We start from the raw sequence: 17,977 nt of genomic DNA, 5'->3' as shown, positions 1-17,977 counted from the left end.
TGGTGGTGTGATGGTCTGGGGCTGCTTTACTGCTTTAGGGTCTGGACAACTTTAGACAGATGTAATTGGTGGAACCACAAATTCTGCTCTCTACTAGAAAATCATGGAGGAAAATATCTGTTCATCAGTTCAGGACTGTAAGCTCAAGTGTACTTGGGTTCTGCAGCAGGACAATGACCCGAAGCACACCAGCAGGTACACAGGCCTAGTCAATGTCTGATTGAGATTACTGTTGCATGATCTTAAATAGGTTGTACATGGGCGCAGAGTGGTCCAGCAGTCTAATGCGCTGCCACTATGAGCAGGAGGTCGCTGGATCGAACCCCCGCTCATGCATCTTTGCCATCAGCTGCTGTCGCTCAGCAGGAGCACAATTGGCCTTGCCGGAGATGGGGACGCACAAAGGGGAGGGACAATTGGATAACCAAATTGGGAGAAAATGGGAAAAAAATCTGAAATAAAAAAAATATTTAAAAATAAAATAGGTTGTACATGCTGAAAAACTCTCCAATGTGGCTGAATTATAGAAAAATTAGCAAAGAAGGTTGGGCAAAACTTGTTGCCAGTTATCGAAAATGCTTGATTGCAGTTGTTGCTGCCAAGAGTGGCACAATCAAGTTATTACTTTTAGGTTTAGGGGGCAAATACTTTTTCACACCGTGCCAGGTTGGTTTGGATAGATTTTTTTTTTATCCTAATGAGTAAAAATCTTAAAAATGTAAGTATGATAAGCAAAAACAAAAGAAATCTGTGAGGGAGCAAATACAAATTTTTACAGCACTGTACACAGACATACACACACACAGCAGAAGCTCAGCTCAGACATATCAGGTCATCAGATTGTGACTAAACAATGAGTTGGACACATCTGCGTCCAGTGCAGCTCGGGGGAAAGCCCAGGTGCGGAACTGGAGAACTGATACGTGTAAAAACGCAACAATGCGACAGGAAGTGCGAGTGTGTGGAAATGATTAACACACACGACCTCGGCACAGCGGACACAGCCGGGGTCACTGCACAGTGTCCTTCTTCTCATATCTCACATTAAAGGAGACTCCGCCCCACACATTCACTCACCTTCACTCACCTTCACTTAACTGCAGTGCACACTTGAACACATGACATTTTAATATACCAACAGAAAAGGCAAATAAATACAATACTGTATATTCTCTTCATAGAAGAGCTGCAACAATCAGTCTATATAATTAAGAATGACTATAAAAATGTGTTGACTCCAAATGTCAGCATATACTTGTGGTTAATTTGTAACAGCACTGTACTACACACAGTGATGGCCACAGAAACACAATGGGAGAGGGGTAAAGGGAAATTACTCACTCAACATTTACACAGTGATACCACACACTCTGCTGAGGTCAAAGTAGTGCTGGGCGGTATGACCACAAACGAATATCACTGTATTTTTCAAGATTCTGATGGTTTCATGGTAAATCAACGTACTTTTTATTTTATTTTTTATTTTTTTGTTGCATGACTGGCCATTTATATAGGTTTGTAAGTTACTTTACTGTTATAAGTACATATAATAAAACATTAAGGCTTTAAATGAAGGCTTTGATTATATTGGGTTTAATTTGTCCCACAATATATAAAGAAATCTGACTTTATTATCAGAAAAAAACAGACGGAAGGCTGTAAACAATAGACCTTAAAAAAATACGCCAACAATTGTAACGTTGTATTTTTTTAACAAAACATATTTTAAACATATTTTTTTTTACAAAACATATTTTATTTTTATATTTTAAATTTACAGTTCCATAAACACTGTAAATTTACCTAATATACTCAAAATATAAGTATTCAAAGAGATATTTCTTAAAAGCTCTAGTGAACAAGACACAAGCTTAATTTAAACTTACAAGGTTATTATTAAAGCCATTAAAGGCATTACAGTATTAAAATCAGACACATTTCTCTTCTTTCTAGTTATCAAATAAATTAAATTCACTGTGTATTAATATTCTCCTTTAAGCTACATCATTAATGTTTAAAAAAAAAACTTTAGTTACTTTAGTTACTGCTTGTCTGGGGGATAATAAGAATGAAAAATTGCTGTTTGTTGTTGTTTTTCTATTTTACTCAGAAACAAAATACTCATACAGCGAGGAACAGCAGCAGGAGCTCCTCAGATAGTGCCGTTCTCATTTTTTTCTAGGCTCCACAGAGCTTCCATTACTCCAGTTTATTAGCTTGCTATGCTAACTGGCTAGCATTAGCTAGTGAGCAGTATCTGCTTCTTTTGCACTTCTTTTCTACACAGTGCTCTACAGCGCCTCCAGTGGTATGGGGGAATGTAAAAAATGCATACTGGTTTTAATTTTCCCTCTGGTATACCAGATGAACTGATATGTCACCCAGCCCTAGGTCAAAGTAGTTTTGCTTCCTCCTGCATTCAGCTCTGTGGAGAACTTAGTGCTTAAAGTGGTTACAGACACTAAAGTAAGATCTAAACCGTGTTCAAAACCCCACCCACATACCAAACGTTGATTCTTACTGTTATATAATCAATATAACGGAGAGGTTATCAGCAGAAGGCTGTTGTTTTTGATCTGGCCGAGATTCCTGCAGGTTATTCACCCGTGCTGACACCAGAGTTCACCGACACAGAGTGCATTAGCGCTCATTCCAGCACAGCCAGCGCTGGAGCCGGCAGCGTCACAACTTATCTGCTTCCCTGTGACCGAAACAGGCCACCACTGGACTACTGCTGCACAAGTCACTCTGAAAGAATGCTAACAAGATAAACAAGATAGCCACCACAGTGTTCCACACTGCTGCACCGCCAGTGTCTCACTACAGCACAGCTAGGGGGCAGCGGGTCAGTTACAGCAGGCTAAACACCATTAGCATTCGCACTAAAACAGGATCCAACGCTACAGACTAACCAACCTGGGGCCCTATGATTTTATAATTTAGATATAAACACAAAATACACAAAGAAATACAGTAAATTAGAAAATCTAATATCCATAAACTGTGAATTTGTTCTTTTAGTATCTGTAGCTACTACAAATCCCCATGTGCCTCTGTTTCTTCATGAACATACTTTCACGTACATCATGGTGTGTGTATGTATAGCTGGCTAGCTGCTGAGGGAACGTTCAAGCTTAACTTAGCTCAAGACTAGCTTCAAAAAACACTAAAAAAACTTTGTCTAAACAGCAAAATTCAGGACACAGCTCTATTCATGTGGTATATTTGAGTACCGCATTTTTCGCACTACAAGGCGCACTTATAATCCCAAAAATTCCCAAAAAATTAGCGTGCACACTCGTGCCATCAAAGATCATGATGCTACCACCACCATGCTTGCCTGTAGGCAAGGGTTAGTAATCTCGGTACTCACCACCAGGGGGCCGCCACACATGCTGGACACCACCTTACCCAAACATGTTTATCTTGGTCTCTATAAAAGCTCTACACTAGGGCTGCACGATACATCGTTTAAGCATCGATAGCGTGATGTGCGCATGTGCAATAGTCACATCGCGGGATCTGCGATGTCACGTAAGGCAATAAAAACAAACACACCATGTTGCAGTGTTTTGATTCTTGACACAAGAAGTAGATACACTGGCTGCTGCTGAGAAAGGCGAGGGGAGGGGGAGCTCGAGGGCAGGGTGGAGGCAAGAGGGAGGTGGAGGGGGCGTATACACAAGGTAACTGCCTCAGACAGTCTGTCCAAAGCTGTGCATCTCAGTTCAGCACAGTTTTGCACAGATATTTCGAGTTAAAGCTGAATTCATGCTTTTAAAAACCCTGAAAAAACGGTCTTAATTACATTTTAAAAGGCCATTTAAATGCTTAATTACCAATGTTTTGCTGTTTTCTTAGGGTTTTGAGTGCTTGACTGACTCTAAAGCTCTGACTCAGCTCTTGGTCGGTCCAGATCTCTGTCGTGAGACAGCACGAGTGAAGGGGCGGGGTTGGTGTTGCCACGGGTCCTGCAGCATTGTGTAATATCGCGATATATTTATATCGCAGAAAACTAAAATAATACAATGTAATTGTTTTCCTACTCTACACTACATTGTAGGTCTACTCCACATTACTGTATCTTAGTGTCATATCTTCAGTTGTTGTCCCATGAAAAGGTATAATAAAATATTTACAAATATGTGAGGGGGTGATAGCGTGATTAAAATGAAGAGATGTTTCGGTACCTAATTATTATTATTATTATTATTTTTTTTTATATATATATATTTATATTCCTTTTATTTATTTTATATAATTTATTTATTTATTTATTTATATATTTATTTTTATTTATTTTACTATTTTTGTTTTTGTATTTACTTTCTTATAATTATTTTATTTTAATATTTTATTTTTTTTAATTATGTTTTATCAGTAATACTGTTATTATATAATTTTAATGTTTTATTTTTTTTTTATTTTATTCTTATTACTAAATAGTTTTATTTTTTAGTTTCAGTTTTATTCTTCTGTTTCATAAATATTAAATATTTGCTTTTAATTTTGCTTTTTCAATCACTATTGTATTTGCTCGGCTACATTGAAAATGAGGGTCACCCTCAATGTACTTCCGAGTTTAAAATAAAGGTTGATTGATTGATTGATTTAATTGTACTGTCATTAAAATATTGACCTTTGTACATTTGTTTTGTAAATTTCTTAATCAAGACTTAATCAATTTGTTTTTCTTTTTTTACTGACCATCCTATTTCTCTTTTCTATTCCTATTTTTCTGTTTTCCATATAAAGTACCGCATAAGCTTTTTGTTTACATTTGTTTAATATGTTTAAGTAAATGAATAAAACATTTAATAATAAATATGTGAGGGGAGGATTCACTTTTGTGAGATATTTTATTTAGGTGCAGGTATAAAAAGAGTCCTATCCTCCTCTAATACTGAGTAACAGCATGGTGTATGAACTGAACAGGAGCAGCAGAGCCCAGTCCTCTCTCACCGTCCAGCGTGACCTCTCGGCCGGCTTTCTTCAGGGCCTGCACGGCCTCGTCGTGGGTGGCGTCCCGCAGGTTCACCTTGTTTACCGACAGGATGGCGTCCCCCACGTACAGCGCCTGCGTCTGATCCGCCGCCAGACCCTTAAAGATCTTGCTGATGAGGATGGGCATCTTGTTCTCCTTCCCACCTTTAATGCTGATGCCCAGCCCGCCCATGTCCTGCTTCACCACCTTCACGCAGCGCTTCCTGTTAGCGATGGTCTCGGGAACATGTTCCTCAGCCTCGGAGAACTGGAGACAAGAATATCAGATGATTTATTTAAACTGTACATTCACACATAGACACACAACCCTATATAAACTCACACACACTCTTAACAAAGAGGGCTCTGAGTAGCAACGGAAAATGGTTTTACAATATAGCCAACATTTCCCTTTAATCCCAAGAACACTTTAAAACCTAAGAATCTTTAAAAGGGGACATATTAGGCAAAAATCACTTTTCGTGTGCTTTTGTATTTTCACTTGGGTCCCAAATGCCCCCAATAAACACTATGAGTGTAAAAAGAAACGTGTTTTTTGTGAATCAGTTGAAAGAGTTTTGAATCATGTGCTTCTTTGAGCCGTTTGTATGCTCCTTTATTGGATCATCATAAAAAGAAAACCTGCATAGAACTACCCTGTCACCACCCATCATCCATCAACCCCACCAGAGCCCCACCCACTAGATCAGTTAAAGAAACACCATTCGGTCATTTTGGTTAAGAACCTCAGACAGTACACACAGCATGATTAGCCAGCAGACTTTGTCTGATGGAGGGATCTGTACCTAGTGTCCGTGGCAAGTCCGCAGGTGAGGGAAATGTATATATATATTTTTTTTGCTTTAACCGTAGTTGGGCAAGTGTTCATGTTTTGCCATTTAGCATAAGCTAACACTAACGTGTGGTAAACGCTCATCATATACATGGTTTGGCCAAAAAACAGCTTTGCTATTTGCATAAAAGTGACATATTTCTTAAACAGCTCATTTTGAAAGGAACTGAACACGGCAGGAAAAAGCTGGTGAGATCTCTTTACTTGAGAGTGATTTTGTGCAAAAAAAAAACTTCATGAACATGTTTTGTCTAGCCCATAGTACTATTCTAACTTATATGTATAATATGTCCCCTTTAATCGGGGAAAGCTTCCCACATGGTTCTGTAATCTATTAAAGTTGTGATAAAATTAGAACCACTGAAGAATTTAGTTGCAAACGTAGAATACAAGCTACTTTTATAGTATCCATCAAAATTACTTAAGAACTGCTGATCCATGGAGATTGATATGTGGCCAGAAATTGGGTTTGCTGATATGTTTATTTTCCTGATTCCAACACCGGGCAAAGAACATTAAACCAGTGGATGAAAGTTCCTGGAAGTCAGGCTTCCTCATCATCCACCACATATCAGGTGCTCAGTGCTCACCATACAGTTTATGCCACCAGCCTCATACTACAGACTATACTGAAGTTTACATGAACTCTGCCTAGGAATGTGGATGTACATTTGGCAGACACTTTTGTCCAAAGCGACTATAGCGACAATAGTGAAGTACAAAAATAATAAAAGTTAAATGTAGATAGGGCCTAAAGGAGGTCAAAGGGAAATAATGGGATAGAGGAGTGAAGGAGGGAAAGAAGGAAATGAGGTTAGAAGTAGTTAGTGTGTTAGAGGTGTTAGGAGAGTAAGTGCTCTTTGAAGAGCTCTGTCTTCAGGAGTTTATTAAAGATAGCGACTAAGATTATGACTTTCTATAATTCATTTATAGGTAGTCTAATCAGATGGAGGAGGAAGATCTCTTAATCTGGTCTGTTAATCTTTGTTCCTCACAGTTTTTGGGGGTGCTGTGTTCTATAGTCTATATTTTATGTTTTTGTCTGATTCTCTCTGTCTTGCTACCAGGTTTCTATGAAGCTGCTTTGCAACATCAGTTGTAAAAAGTGCTGCATAATTAAATTTGATCTGATTCACCACGGCCCTGCTGGTTTTAGTGTTTTCCATCTGTAACAGTCTTTATTTTTGACACTTAGTCAGCATGAGGACAGTGACTCCTGACAGTGGTGATATCAAATGTTTACCCTCTATTGGGCTTTAATGTGTGAATGACAGAAACTTAGTATATCCAGAGTTCTCAGTCAGGAATTTTTCAGAGTTTTGGTAAGAGCTGAGTCTCCTGAGAACTCCAGTGTGTGAGAGTTCATCCACATCGTCTAAAACGAGGCAAAATGTTCTGCCCCGAGTAACAGCTGATTTTTAAAATCATTTCATTTTAATAGCAACCTGAAAACTCCTCATAACTTTAAACTCATCACACAGTTTTAAAATTTGGACAAAGTTTTTTGCTCTCCAGGACAGCATGTATATGTAGGAGTTTTAGATGAACCAGCATTCTAGGCAAAGGTTCTGGCACCAAACAAGTCAGCGAGCTCTTCAGTACTTTCTCTTTTACATGGAGGATATATTAAACAACTAGCTTTGTGCCAAAATTCGCAGCTCATTTATAAAAGCAGTAAAGGCCGACCTGAAGTGAATGTGATGGTGGTTAAACGGGCAGAGATTGCAACAGTAAAGCATTACTGCACTCAGGCCCGTAACAACAAGGCAAGCAAACCAATCCATTAGGGCATTAGCTGCTCTGAAAGCAATGACAAACTCTGTGGGCCCGCCTTTAATTCTGTGATGATCAATGCAGGAAAGTCCAATGACATTCTAATCAGAATCCCCCTCAAAGGGGCCCCTCCCACTTGTTGCTGACAGCAGCCTGCCAGCCAGCCAGGTTTGTGATTCCCGCAGCTGGCAAAATATGAAACTTCAGCCATCATGAAACCAGAAAAGAAAGGAGAGAGAGAGAGAGAGAGAGAGAGAGGAAGAGGAAGGTATGTGCTAATTTACAGGTTGGATTCTTTATAAATGACAAAATTAGAAAAACATCTTACTAATAGTAAACAGTAGTTAGCTGAAGTATATTTGATTTTACACTTATTACACAATTTGCCCTTTCTTCATGTTTATGTTGGTTGTAATGTAATTAGGCCTGTTGTGATAACTATGTTATCGACTTATCGTACGGTAATTGGACTTTCTCAAAACTAAACAGCTTTAGAGAACCTTTGAGGAAGTTTTAAAGCCGTATTCCGTGGCTCCAGTGCGGGAGTATTTTGGGAGTATTTTGGCTTTAAGCCAAATGAGCGAGGAGAACCATCAGCGCGATTCAGCTGGTATGTTTACAAGGTTTCACAGCAATGGAAACAAAAGCTGGTAATACCGGAGATCTTATTTAAAACACAACCATCCAGCCCAATTAATCCAGCTGAATACTGAATATAAAAATTGTTTCTCCAGAGAGATCCTGCCTCAAGCCCCACACGCTAAACATGCTGGTGTTTTTTGCTCAGAATTTGTCTGACAGTTACATTAAAAAATACATTTATAGCAAGAGCTCTGGTCTGCTGAGATATCTGTTTGTCTTCGATCATATGGACTAAGCTAATGTGTGTTTTACAGCATATTAAACATATATAATCAGAAAAAGGGCCCATGTGTTCAGAGTTTTATAAAAAATAATTAATGTAAATGTTACTTTAATCTATTTGTTGTTACTTTATTTTTTGAATAAGGGTCTGTTTAATATTTAGTGCAGTTTTTCAGAAGCCAGGGTGGTTGTACAGGTGGTTGTACTTTATTTGTTTTAGTTATTTACAATATTAAAATATTTTTATATTGGGAGCCTAATGTCTGCTCTAAATAATATAAAGTTAGTTTAACTGTAAAATGGTGTAATAGTATTATGCTAGTATTTTATTAGTGTGGCACATTGTCTTTAAGCACCTTTGGGAGCCCAGAAGCAGGAAAAAAAATTCTATAGTGGTGCCTTAAAAAGACAATATTATCGTTTATCGCAATAATTTCTGGGACAATATATCGTCCTGAAAATATTGTTATCGTGACAGGCCTAAATGTAATTGTTCCAATGTAAACATTACCATGTGTGCAGTATATGCACAGCATATGTAAGCAGTATTTTCCATGTCAAAAAAATATTATATTGATGTAAAAAGTGTGTTAACTTAAATTAGTGTTTCGCCAGTACACATAGTTTAGGTGTTGGCAACACAGAGCAGTCCACTAAGTGCGTTCAGAAATTTTGGACCCAAATTTTAAACATCTGTAGCTGCCAAATATATTAAGGTACAAAAATCTAATTTGGCGGAATCATAAAATTCATCACACAGTTTTAAATCTTGGATGTTGTTTTTTATAAAATCGTCTGATAGATTTGCAGAACACGTGCAGCACTCTTTCTGTTCACTGCTCTTGTGTACAGCATGTATATGGAGGAGTTTCAAATAAATCAGCATTCAAGGCACAAGTCAGCGAGCTCTCCAGTATTTTCCATTTTACATGGCGGAAATATTGGACCAACCAGCTTCGTGGCAAAAGTTTGGGTACCTCATGTCAGCAAACACTCTAGAACAGACAGAGGTTTCAAATTATAAAGTACAAATATTTGTTACCTTACTTAAAAAGAAATTTGGGTTATCTATACTTTACTGGAGTAATTATTATTTTTCATGTTTTAAAATAGACATGATACTCCTATTTCATTTCAGCTTGTTTTCATCCCGCTTTCTCACTGTAAAAAAAAAAAAAACCTATCCAGATCAATCTCTCCATCCAGGGGCTCTGAGTGGTGCAGCAGACAAAGGAGCTGCCACTATGATCGGGATTTGCTGGTTCGTATCCCGTTTATGTAGCTTGCCATCAGCTGCTGGAGCCCTGAGAGAGCACAATTGGCCTTGCTCTCTAGGGGGCTCTCCCCCCACATAACTCCAAAAGGTCAGCACAAGGCGTCTGAGAGCTGTAATGTATAGCAACCATGTCGCTGCACTTATCTCCGAGCTCGCTGTGATGCTACTCGACAATGCTACATCAGCAGGAGTTTGAAAAGAGGCGGTAGCTGACCTCACATGTATCGGAGGGGGTATGTGCTAGTCTTCACCCTCCTGGTGTGTTGGAGCATCTCTAGTAATAGGGGGAATCCTACTGAGTGGGTTGAGTAATTGGCCTTGTAAATTGGGGAGAAAATGGGATAAAAGTCCCATCTGGATAAAGTGAATTTGAATATGGTTGAATGAAAAAAGCATAAAAACATACCATTCCAACAACTTATTGGTTTATTCGCAATCTATCACGTCACACTCCAGCAAGAACACAGCAGACACATGTAGTCTAGTGTAAAGATGATCCGTGCAGAGACTCAACAGAACACAAGCCAAACATCTAACCAGGCTTCTTTAATATATTTGCATTGTATCAAATACATTCATTTTCAATGAGCATATATGCAACTAAAACAGGGAGTCTACTGCAAATCTACTACCCAAATCTATCAACTTTAATATTTTAATATAACATTATAGTCATTATGGCCTTTAGAAAATGTTAGGGGTGGCATGAGATCTCGCAAGATTAAAACGGACGAGATTTCTCGTCAGGCTTAAAACTGTCTCGCGGGGCAAAAAAACAGTTAAGTGTGGACTTTTTAAGAGGGATCTGGCAACTCAGTAGCGATAGCAATAGAGTATGATGGCTGAGCAGCGAGAGCAGCTCTTAGCAGAAGAGGAAAATTTGGGCGTTTGTATAGAAGATGCTGCTGCTACTTTTAAGTTGTATATCTGGCTGCATTTCGGCTCCAGTGGAAACAATAAACAAGACACAAACCATATATAAATACTGTAAGTAAATCCTACACGTGACTGTTTCATAGGCAGCTGTACTAATCCCTTAGCTCTGTACTGTATATCTGTTTGCACTTCAAGCATAGTCTTAATATGGCTGGTTGTGGTTATGCATAGTTAAATTACAAGAGATTTAGGAGAAAAAACACAAACCATAGGCTTAATATGACTGGTTGTGGTTTGCACTTATTGTTTGCACTATATAAGACCTAGAAAAGTTTTCTTTTTATTTTTTATTCTTATTTATATTTCTTATAGAATCAGTGTGTGAGAGTCTGTTAAGTTTGCGTTATATAATTTTGTCAAATAAACGTTTTCAAGCCATTTTTCATTTTTGACATTTTCTTTAAAATTTCATTTTTAAATCTCGTCTTGTTCTCGTGAACCCAATATCGTGTCCCGTCTCGTCTCGTGATATTAGTGTCTCCTCACACCCCTAGAAAATGTGCACTATAGGACCCTGTGGCTTTTTCCTTAATGGTATTTCTTCACCCTACATTACTTTTACTTTTATACTTTAAGTAGTTTTGAAAACAGTACTCTTACTTGGGTAAAAAGCTTAAGTTGATACTTTACTCCTACAGAAGTTATTAAAACTCTAGTATCTATACTTCTACCTACAGAGTAATGAACGGTAACATTAATAGTTTCCACACCTTTTCAGTACAGTTTGTGCATGAAAAAGCTTTGGAATAAACCATATCTTGGTCAAAAGTTTGGGCACCCCACTTCAGTCAGCATGGGGAGGCTCTGGACCAAAACATGTATTTTTTTTTTTTTTTACCTGCGCCCTTTAATCCACCAATCCACCCAGAGTTTACCTGTCTGAGTTTAATTAAATGTTCACGGAATAAAAAACTTTACTCCACTTTACTCGGCAGTACTAATACTCCTGCTCAGCCCTCCGTGCGTGCACATACTTACAATACTCAACAGAGTAGTTAACGTCAGGAATACGCGTTCCCGTTCATACACACACACACGCACACGCACGCACACGCACACCGACCTTACCGTGAACGCGCCGCGCGCCCCCGCATCCGCCTCGCCGTTTACATGCTCGTGCGCGTGCCCGTTCTCCTCACAGCTCAGGGTCAGCGCCTCGTCGCCCAAACTCGCGAACACGCGGTGCCACTGCTCGCGCACGAGCACCTCCACGAACCCGCTCCTGTGCGCGCGCTGCGCGGGACCCGCGGCCGCTACCGCCATCCCGCAGTCATCTCCGCGCGCGCGAATAATCCAGCCGCGCTCAGCTCGCGCTCACCCTCTCTCAAACTTTCCCCCGAGCTCTGACTCACCTCCAGCCTCCAGCGCGCGCTGACTCCCCTCCCGCCCTCACACCGGCCCCGCCTTCCTACACTCTGATTGGACAAAAGTTTTTCTCTCCACACCCAGAGCCACGCCTCTCGTCATTCTCCCACTCTTATTGGATACAAGCTAGATTGTAGGTAAATACCCTCATTCCGAACATTTGTTTATTCGGACCTATGCAATTATACGATTTTCAAATATATAAAAAATAAAAAAATAAAGAATATAAAAATAATAAGAAAAATGTCATAAACCCAATTGATATCTGTAATCTTTTACATTTTATTTAAATCCCACATTTGTTTTTGTTTGTTTGCAAAAAAAAAAACAATAATAAAAAATAATAATAATAAAAAAAATTGTAGTCTGCCTGAGCTTGACCTGATGAAGAGATTTTCCCACTATTTAAAAAAATGGCGTGTGACTTAGTCATACGTATTTTAATATTATTTTTTATTTTATTTGATATAAAGGTATGGGTGATAATCACACTTTGATTATAAAAAAGATGTTTTAATCATGCAGAACTTTCCATGGTGGATGCTATGGTTTTGCTATGTTGTTGCGAGGTCACTGTTTAGGTATTGCTTGATGGTGTCATCAAGCATTTGGACAATATAGCTGAAAAACACACACGAATGTGAACATAATGAACATATTACCATTCGTTCCTATGGGATACATTTGTACGAAAACCAGGAAGGTGAAGGTGATGACAGAACAGCTCCTTACTACCTGCAGTCACTACTAAAGGCTTACGCTACCTCCCGGCCGCTGCGCTCCTCCAATGAACGTCGTCTCACTTTACCAAACATTCACACAAAGCAATCCAGACTGTTCTCATACAGAATTCCCCAATGGAGAAACAAACTACCTTCCACTACCAGATCAGAAATATCCCTCACTTCCATTTATAGATTCATGTATATAGGCACCTAGACACTTTATGCTGTATACAACTTGCACTTTTGCTCTGTTCTACCAAAGATTTTATACCTTTTGTATATCTATCTATATTCTTCGTCTGCATTATTTGATTGTATTTATCTAATTATGTGATTTTAAGCTACTGGTCACCTACATTTTATCTATCTGGCTGCCATCTGAATGAGAAGGGTATGTGAACACTTCTGCAGAAGTCGTTTTACAGGTGTGCAGATAGAGAGCAGTGTTTGTCATGTTTCTGAACCCCCAAAACAATCTATAACTGCAGGCTACAGACCTTTTAGATGTATATTTTAGGCTTTGGCGACACCTGGAGGCTGACTGTGTGTCTACAACTGTAAAATAAAAAAACTTTAAAGTAAGTCAACCTTAGAAGTGGTGGCTGACTTCACGTGTATCAGAGGAAGCATGTGTAAATAATTAGAAAAAAAATATATAGCTTAAGAACTAGCCAAAAATAACCTTTAGAATTGACTTGTTTTCTTTATATCTACAGGTAAGCTTTAGAGAGCTACTGCAGGACTGCTCTAAACTGTCACTCTCTATATGGTGCAGAGCAGTAAGTAAATGTATTATTATTATTTTTTTTTCATTTCTTTTAATTTTACATTCATATTCATAATTTGTATACAGTTGTAATATTGTAATATGTCCACTGGTGGAGGTGCTCACTCATTTTACTCGACTGATCTCCAGAGTCAGAATAGATATTTTTGTACATATCAATTTTAGGTTGGCTGATTCAACTTGCATTAAACTTTATTTGTATTAAATATGTATTTCTTGTTTGTATTTTATTCGTTTAAATGAGAAGGGTATGTGAACACTTCTGCAGAGGTAGTTTATACAGGTGTGCAGATAGAGAGCAGTGTTTGGAATGTTTCTGAACCCACAAAACAATCTATAACTGAATGCTACAGACATTTTAGCTGCATTTGAGCATTTTTTTTATTTAGGGCAAGCAATTTGTCTGATGAATGCTATTTTTTACACCGATTAAATTGAGTTAAAGGGTGTGATTTCACGTTTCATGTGAAGACAACAAGCCATTTGACTAGTTGCATGTTCCCCCCTTGCAAACACCCCGCTCTCTCTCGCCATAATTCTATCTCCTATTAAGTGAGATCACATTGTATGGTCATTTATTATAATATGAACTGTTTCACATGACACCTCAAATGGAAGACATTGATTGCTTTAGATTACGTTTGTCTGTATGAGTTTGTAAATAGCATATATATCCCTGTAAAGCCCAAACCATTAAATAATTGACATACAATTTCAATTCTTTTAAACTGGAGCCTTTATAAAAATATCAAGCACTTTATCAAATGCAAAAAAGATGGATTATATCATGGAATAATATTATATTAATTTTTCATTATGTCTTGGTAATGCACACACTTGTATAGGGTGAGGTAGTACCTTGTGTGTGAGATGGCCAGTGTGCTCAGAGCAAGGTGATGTGAATTATCATATTATAAGTTTGAATGAGCTCTGATAGTAGGTGCCAGATGGATGGAACAACTACTATTTCTAAAGGTATGGAGGTATTTATTGTTCCTCAATCCGCAGTGTCTTGTATATATCAGCAAAATGCCAGGGAAGTCACGCCCTCGCTCTGTTTCCCTGTGTTCCTGCGTTTCCCAGTGTGTTTCCCCTGTAATTTTCCGTCACGTGTCTGTAATTTGTAGCTCCGCCCTTTCCCCCAGGTGTTCATTGTTTCATGTTAGTATAAATAGTCCCTTTTAGTCTATGTTTGCTGTTGGTCTTTGCACCTTCCCATGTTGTCTGTCTCGCCACGTTTTTGCTTATTCCTCGTTCCTTGGTTATTTGTATTTACACTCTCTTGTTTATTTCTAGTTTGTTGTTTGTGACGTTTATTTCCTGTCACGTTTACTTCCTGTCTGTTTCCTTGTTTATACCTGTATATATTTACGTATTTATCCCTTGTTTATATCCCTAGCTCTGTTTAGTTTATTATCTGTTCAGCTTAGCTCTTTGTTTGTTTTTCCTGTTTGTTTATGTTTATATATGTTCTCGTTTTCACCTTGTTTGTTTGTTTGTTATTTATTAAAGTCTGTCTTACCCGCATTTACGTCCGCCTCCCGTCTGCTCCCATCGTTACAAGGGAAGGCGATACCCCCTATACTCCAACAAATAACCAACAATCAACTATTCTTTTTTTACATGAACAACTTTACTTTATTTAGAAATATATTTATTAATTCATGAAGGCACTAAAATATATTAAATAAGTGGTTGCCAAAAGGAAAAGGTGATTGGAAGAGCTCAGTCCTGTTTATTTATCATGACTGATGCCCCCTGAATTATCAGTGCACTGCATGTACCTCATAGTATCGATTGAGTTTTTTAGGGAAACAATTGTAACACTGCTCATTGGAGGGCTCAAAAAAATCATGTATCAAATATGATACGTTTGGCGTTATAGGGATATACATATTTTATTTTCCAGAAAAAATGAATAAATTTGAATTGTCTGATGTATATAAAAAGCAAAAAACTGTGATCAGCACTCATTTATTTAGTCAATTCATGTTTGTGGTGGGTGGTTGGGGTCCTTTGCAAACAGCTTGTTGATTCATGGCCCATCTTGCAAGTGATGAGTTTTTGAGGTCTGTCCATTAATTTTGCTTTATAAACATGAGCCCAGGAGCCTGAAGCATCAATGATCTTCCCTCCAATGCTTAACTGTTGGGATGTGTTGTTTTTAGAAATGATGTGGGCTTTTTAGGGTTAATTGCTGTATTAGTTGTAATAATGCACACAAAAACACTTTTTTGCAATACTGATATTTTTATATTGAGTTTATATTGAGTTAAAAAAAAGTTTAATAAGTTACTACTACACCAAGATGTGTTTTCCATATTCTAAAATTAGCACGCCATTGTTTATGCTGAAAAAGTAAAAGTCTAGTATTTGTATTGATGTACAGCATTATTCTACTGATAAGATGAGGAACAAAAACGACTCTCATTCACTTACATACTGTTTGATAAACACTTTTATTATTAATTTTTAAATAAACAGAGAGGTCAAAAAGATTTTAGAGAAGTTCTGGAGTTCTGATGACCAGTGGTCGCTATCAAACTTCTCTCAGGGCAGTAGAATCAATTGCTTATATTAGCTATCAGGCTTTCCCCAGCTATCAAGACTGTGCCCAGGCTGGTCTCCTTAATACTTTATTTATAAAACCCCCTGTGAGCAAGCCAAAGGCGGCAGTGGCAAGGAAAATCTCCCTCAAAGCTGGAGGAAGAAACCTTGGGAGGAACCAGACTCACAGGGGGGACCCATCCTCCTCAGGTCGTAAACTGTTGATGAAAAAAAACACATTTAATCACATTAGTTTGCTGTCTACAGTCTGAACCCCTGTTCAGTCTTGGTCATGCTTGCGTAGCTTCAGAAAATTACGGGCCCAAATTAGTCTTCTTCTTCTTCTTTTTCTTCTTGTTCTTCTTCTTAGTCCTCTTTGTCTATTTCTTCTTCTTGATATTCTTCTTGTTCTTCTTGTTCTTCTTCTTAGTCCTCTTTTTCGTGTTCTTCTTTTTGTTCTTCTTATATTAGCTGTCAGGCTTTCTCCAGCTATCAAGACTGTGCCCAGACTGGTCTTCTTAATACTTTATTTATAAAACCCCCTGTGAGCAAGCCAAAGGCGACAGTGGCAAGGAAAAACTCCCTCAAATCTGGAGGAAGAAACCTTGGGAGGAACCAGACTCACAGGGGGGACCCATCCTCCTCAGGTCATAAACTATTCATGAAAAAAAAAATCACATTTAATCACATTAGTTTGCTGTCTACAGTCTCAACCCCTGTCTAGTCTTGGTCATGCTTGCGTAGCTTCAGAAAACGACGGGCCCGAATCAGTCTTCTTTTTCGTCTCATTCTTCTTCTTTTTCTTGTTCTTCTTCTTGTTCTTGATCTTGTTCTTTCTTGTTCTTCTTCTTGTTCTTCTTCTTGTTCTTCTTCTTGATCTTCTTCTTGTTCTTCTTATATTAGCTTTTATATTATATTAGCTTTTTCTTGTTCTTCTTCTTAGTCATCTTTTTCTATTTCTTCTTGTTCTTGTTCTTCTTATATTAGCTGTCAGGCTTTTCCCAGCTATCAAGACTGTGCCCAGGCTGGTCTTCTGAATACTTTATTTATAAAACCCCCTGTGAGCAAGCCAAAGGCGACAGTGGCAAGGAAAAACTCCCTCAAAGCTGGAGGAAGAAACCTTGGGAGGAACCAGACTCACAGGGGGGACCCATCCTCCTCAGGTCATAAACTATTGATGAAAAAAATCACATTTAATCACATTAGTTTGCTGTCTACAGTGCAAACCCCTGTCTAGTCTTGGTCATGCTTGTGTGGCTTTAGAAAACGACGGGCCCGAATCAGTCTTCTTCTTGTTCTTCTTGTTTTTCTTCTTGATCTTCTTCTTGTTATATTAGCTTTTATATTATATTAGCTCTTTCTTGTTCTTCTTCTTAGTCCTCTTTTTCTATTTCTTCTTCTTCTTCTTGATCTTCTTCTTGTTCTTCTTATATTAGCTGTCAGGCTTTCTCCAGCTATCAAGACTGTGCCCAGGCTGGTCTCCTTAATACTTTATTCATAAATCCCCCTGTGAGCGAGGCCAAAGGCGACAGTGGCAAGGAAAAACTCCCTCAAATCTGGAGGAAGAAACCTTGGGAGGAACCAGACTCACAGGGGGGACCCATCCTCCTCAGGTCATAAACTATTGATGAAAAAATAAAATCACATTAATCACATTAGTTTGCTGTCTACAGTCTCAACCCCTGTCTAGTCTTGGTCATGCTTGTGTGGCTTCAGAAAACGACAGGCCCGAATCAGTCTTCTTCTTCTTCTTCTTGTTCTTCTTCTTGATCTTATTCTTGTTCTTCTTATATTAGCTTTTATATTATATTAGCTTTTTATTGTTCTTCTTCTTAGTCCTTTTTCTATTTCTTGTTCTTCTTCTTGAT

At 38.3% G+C, this 17,977-nt stretch overlaps 1 protein-coding gene across 3 annotated transcripts in view; it reads right to left on the bottom strand.

The window, feature by feature from the left end:
- The window catches only part of sntb1 (syntrophin, basic 1), a 61,499-nt gene extending 49,460 nt beyond the window's left edge, over positions 1-12,039 (bottom strand). For all 3 annotated transcript variants that reach the window (XR_007439417.1, XR_007439418.1, XM_022673973.2), the window contains exons 1-2: positions 11,754-12,039; positions 4,963-5,251 (exon numbers count right to left, since the gene is read on the bottom strand). Coding sequence is in view for 1 of the 3 variants with exons in the window: in XM_022673973.2 (XP_022529694.2) it covers positions 4,963-5,251; positions 11,754-11,948 (484 nt within the window). In the remaining 2 variants the exon portion in view is untranslated. The remainder of the gene's footprint in view (positions 1-4,962; positions 5,252-11,753) is intronic.
- Positions 12,040-17,977: the final 5,938 nt, after the last annotated feature.

This window comes from Astyanax mexicanus, chromosome 6 (assembly GCF_023375975.1).
Source record: "Astyanax mexicanus isolate ESR-SI-001 chromosome 6, AstMex3_surface, whole genome shotgun sequence".
NCBI classification, from domain to species: Eukaryota; Metazoa; Chordata; class Actinopteri; order Characiformes; family Acestrorhamphidae; genus Astyanax; species Astyanax mexicanus.
Note: the sequence above shows the minus strand (reverse complement) of the source record. Positions and strands in the feature narration are given on the sequence as shown.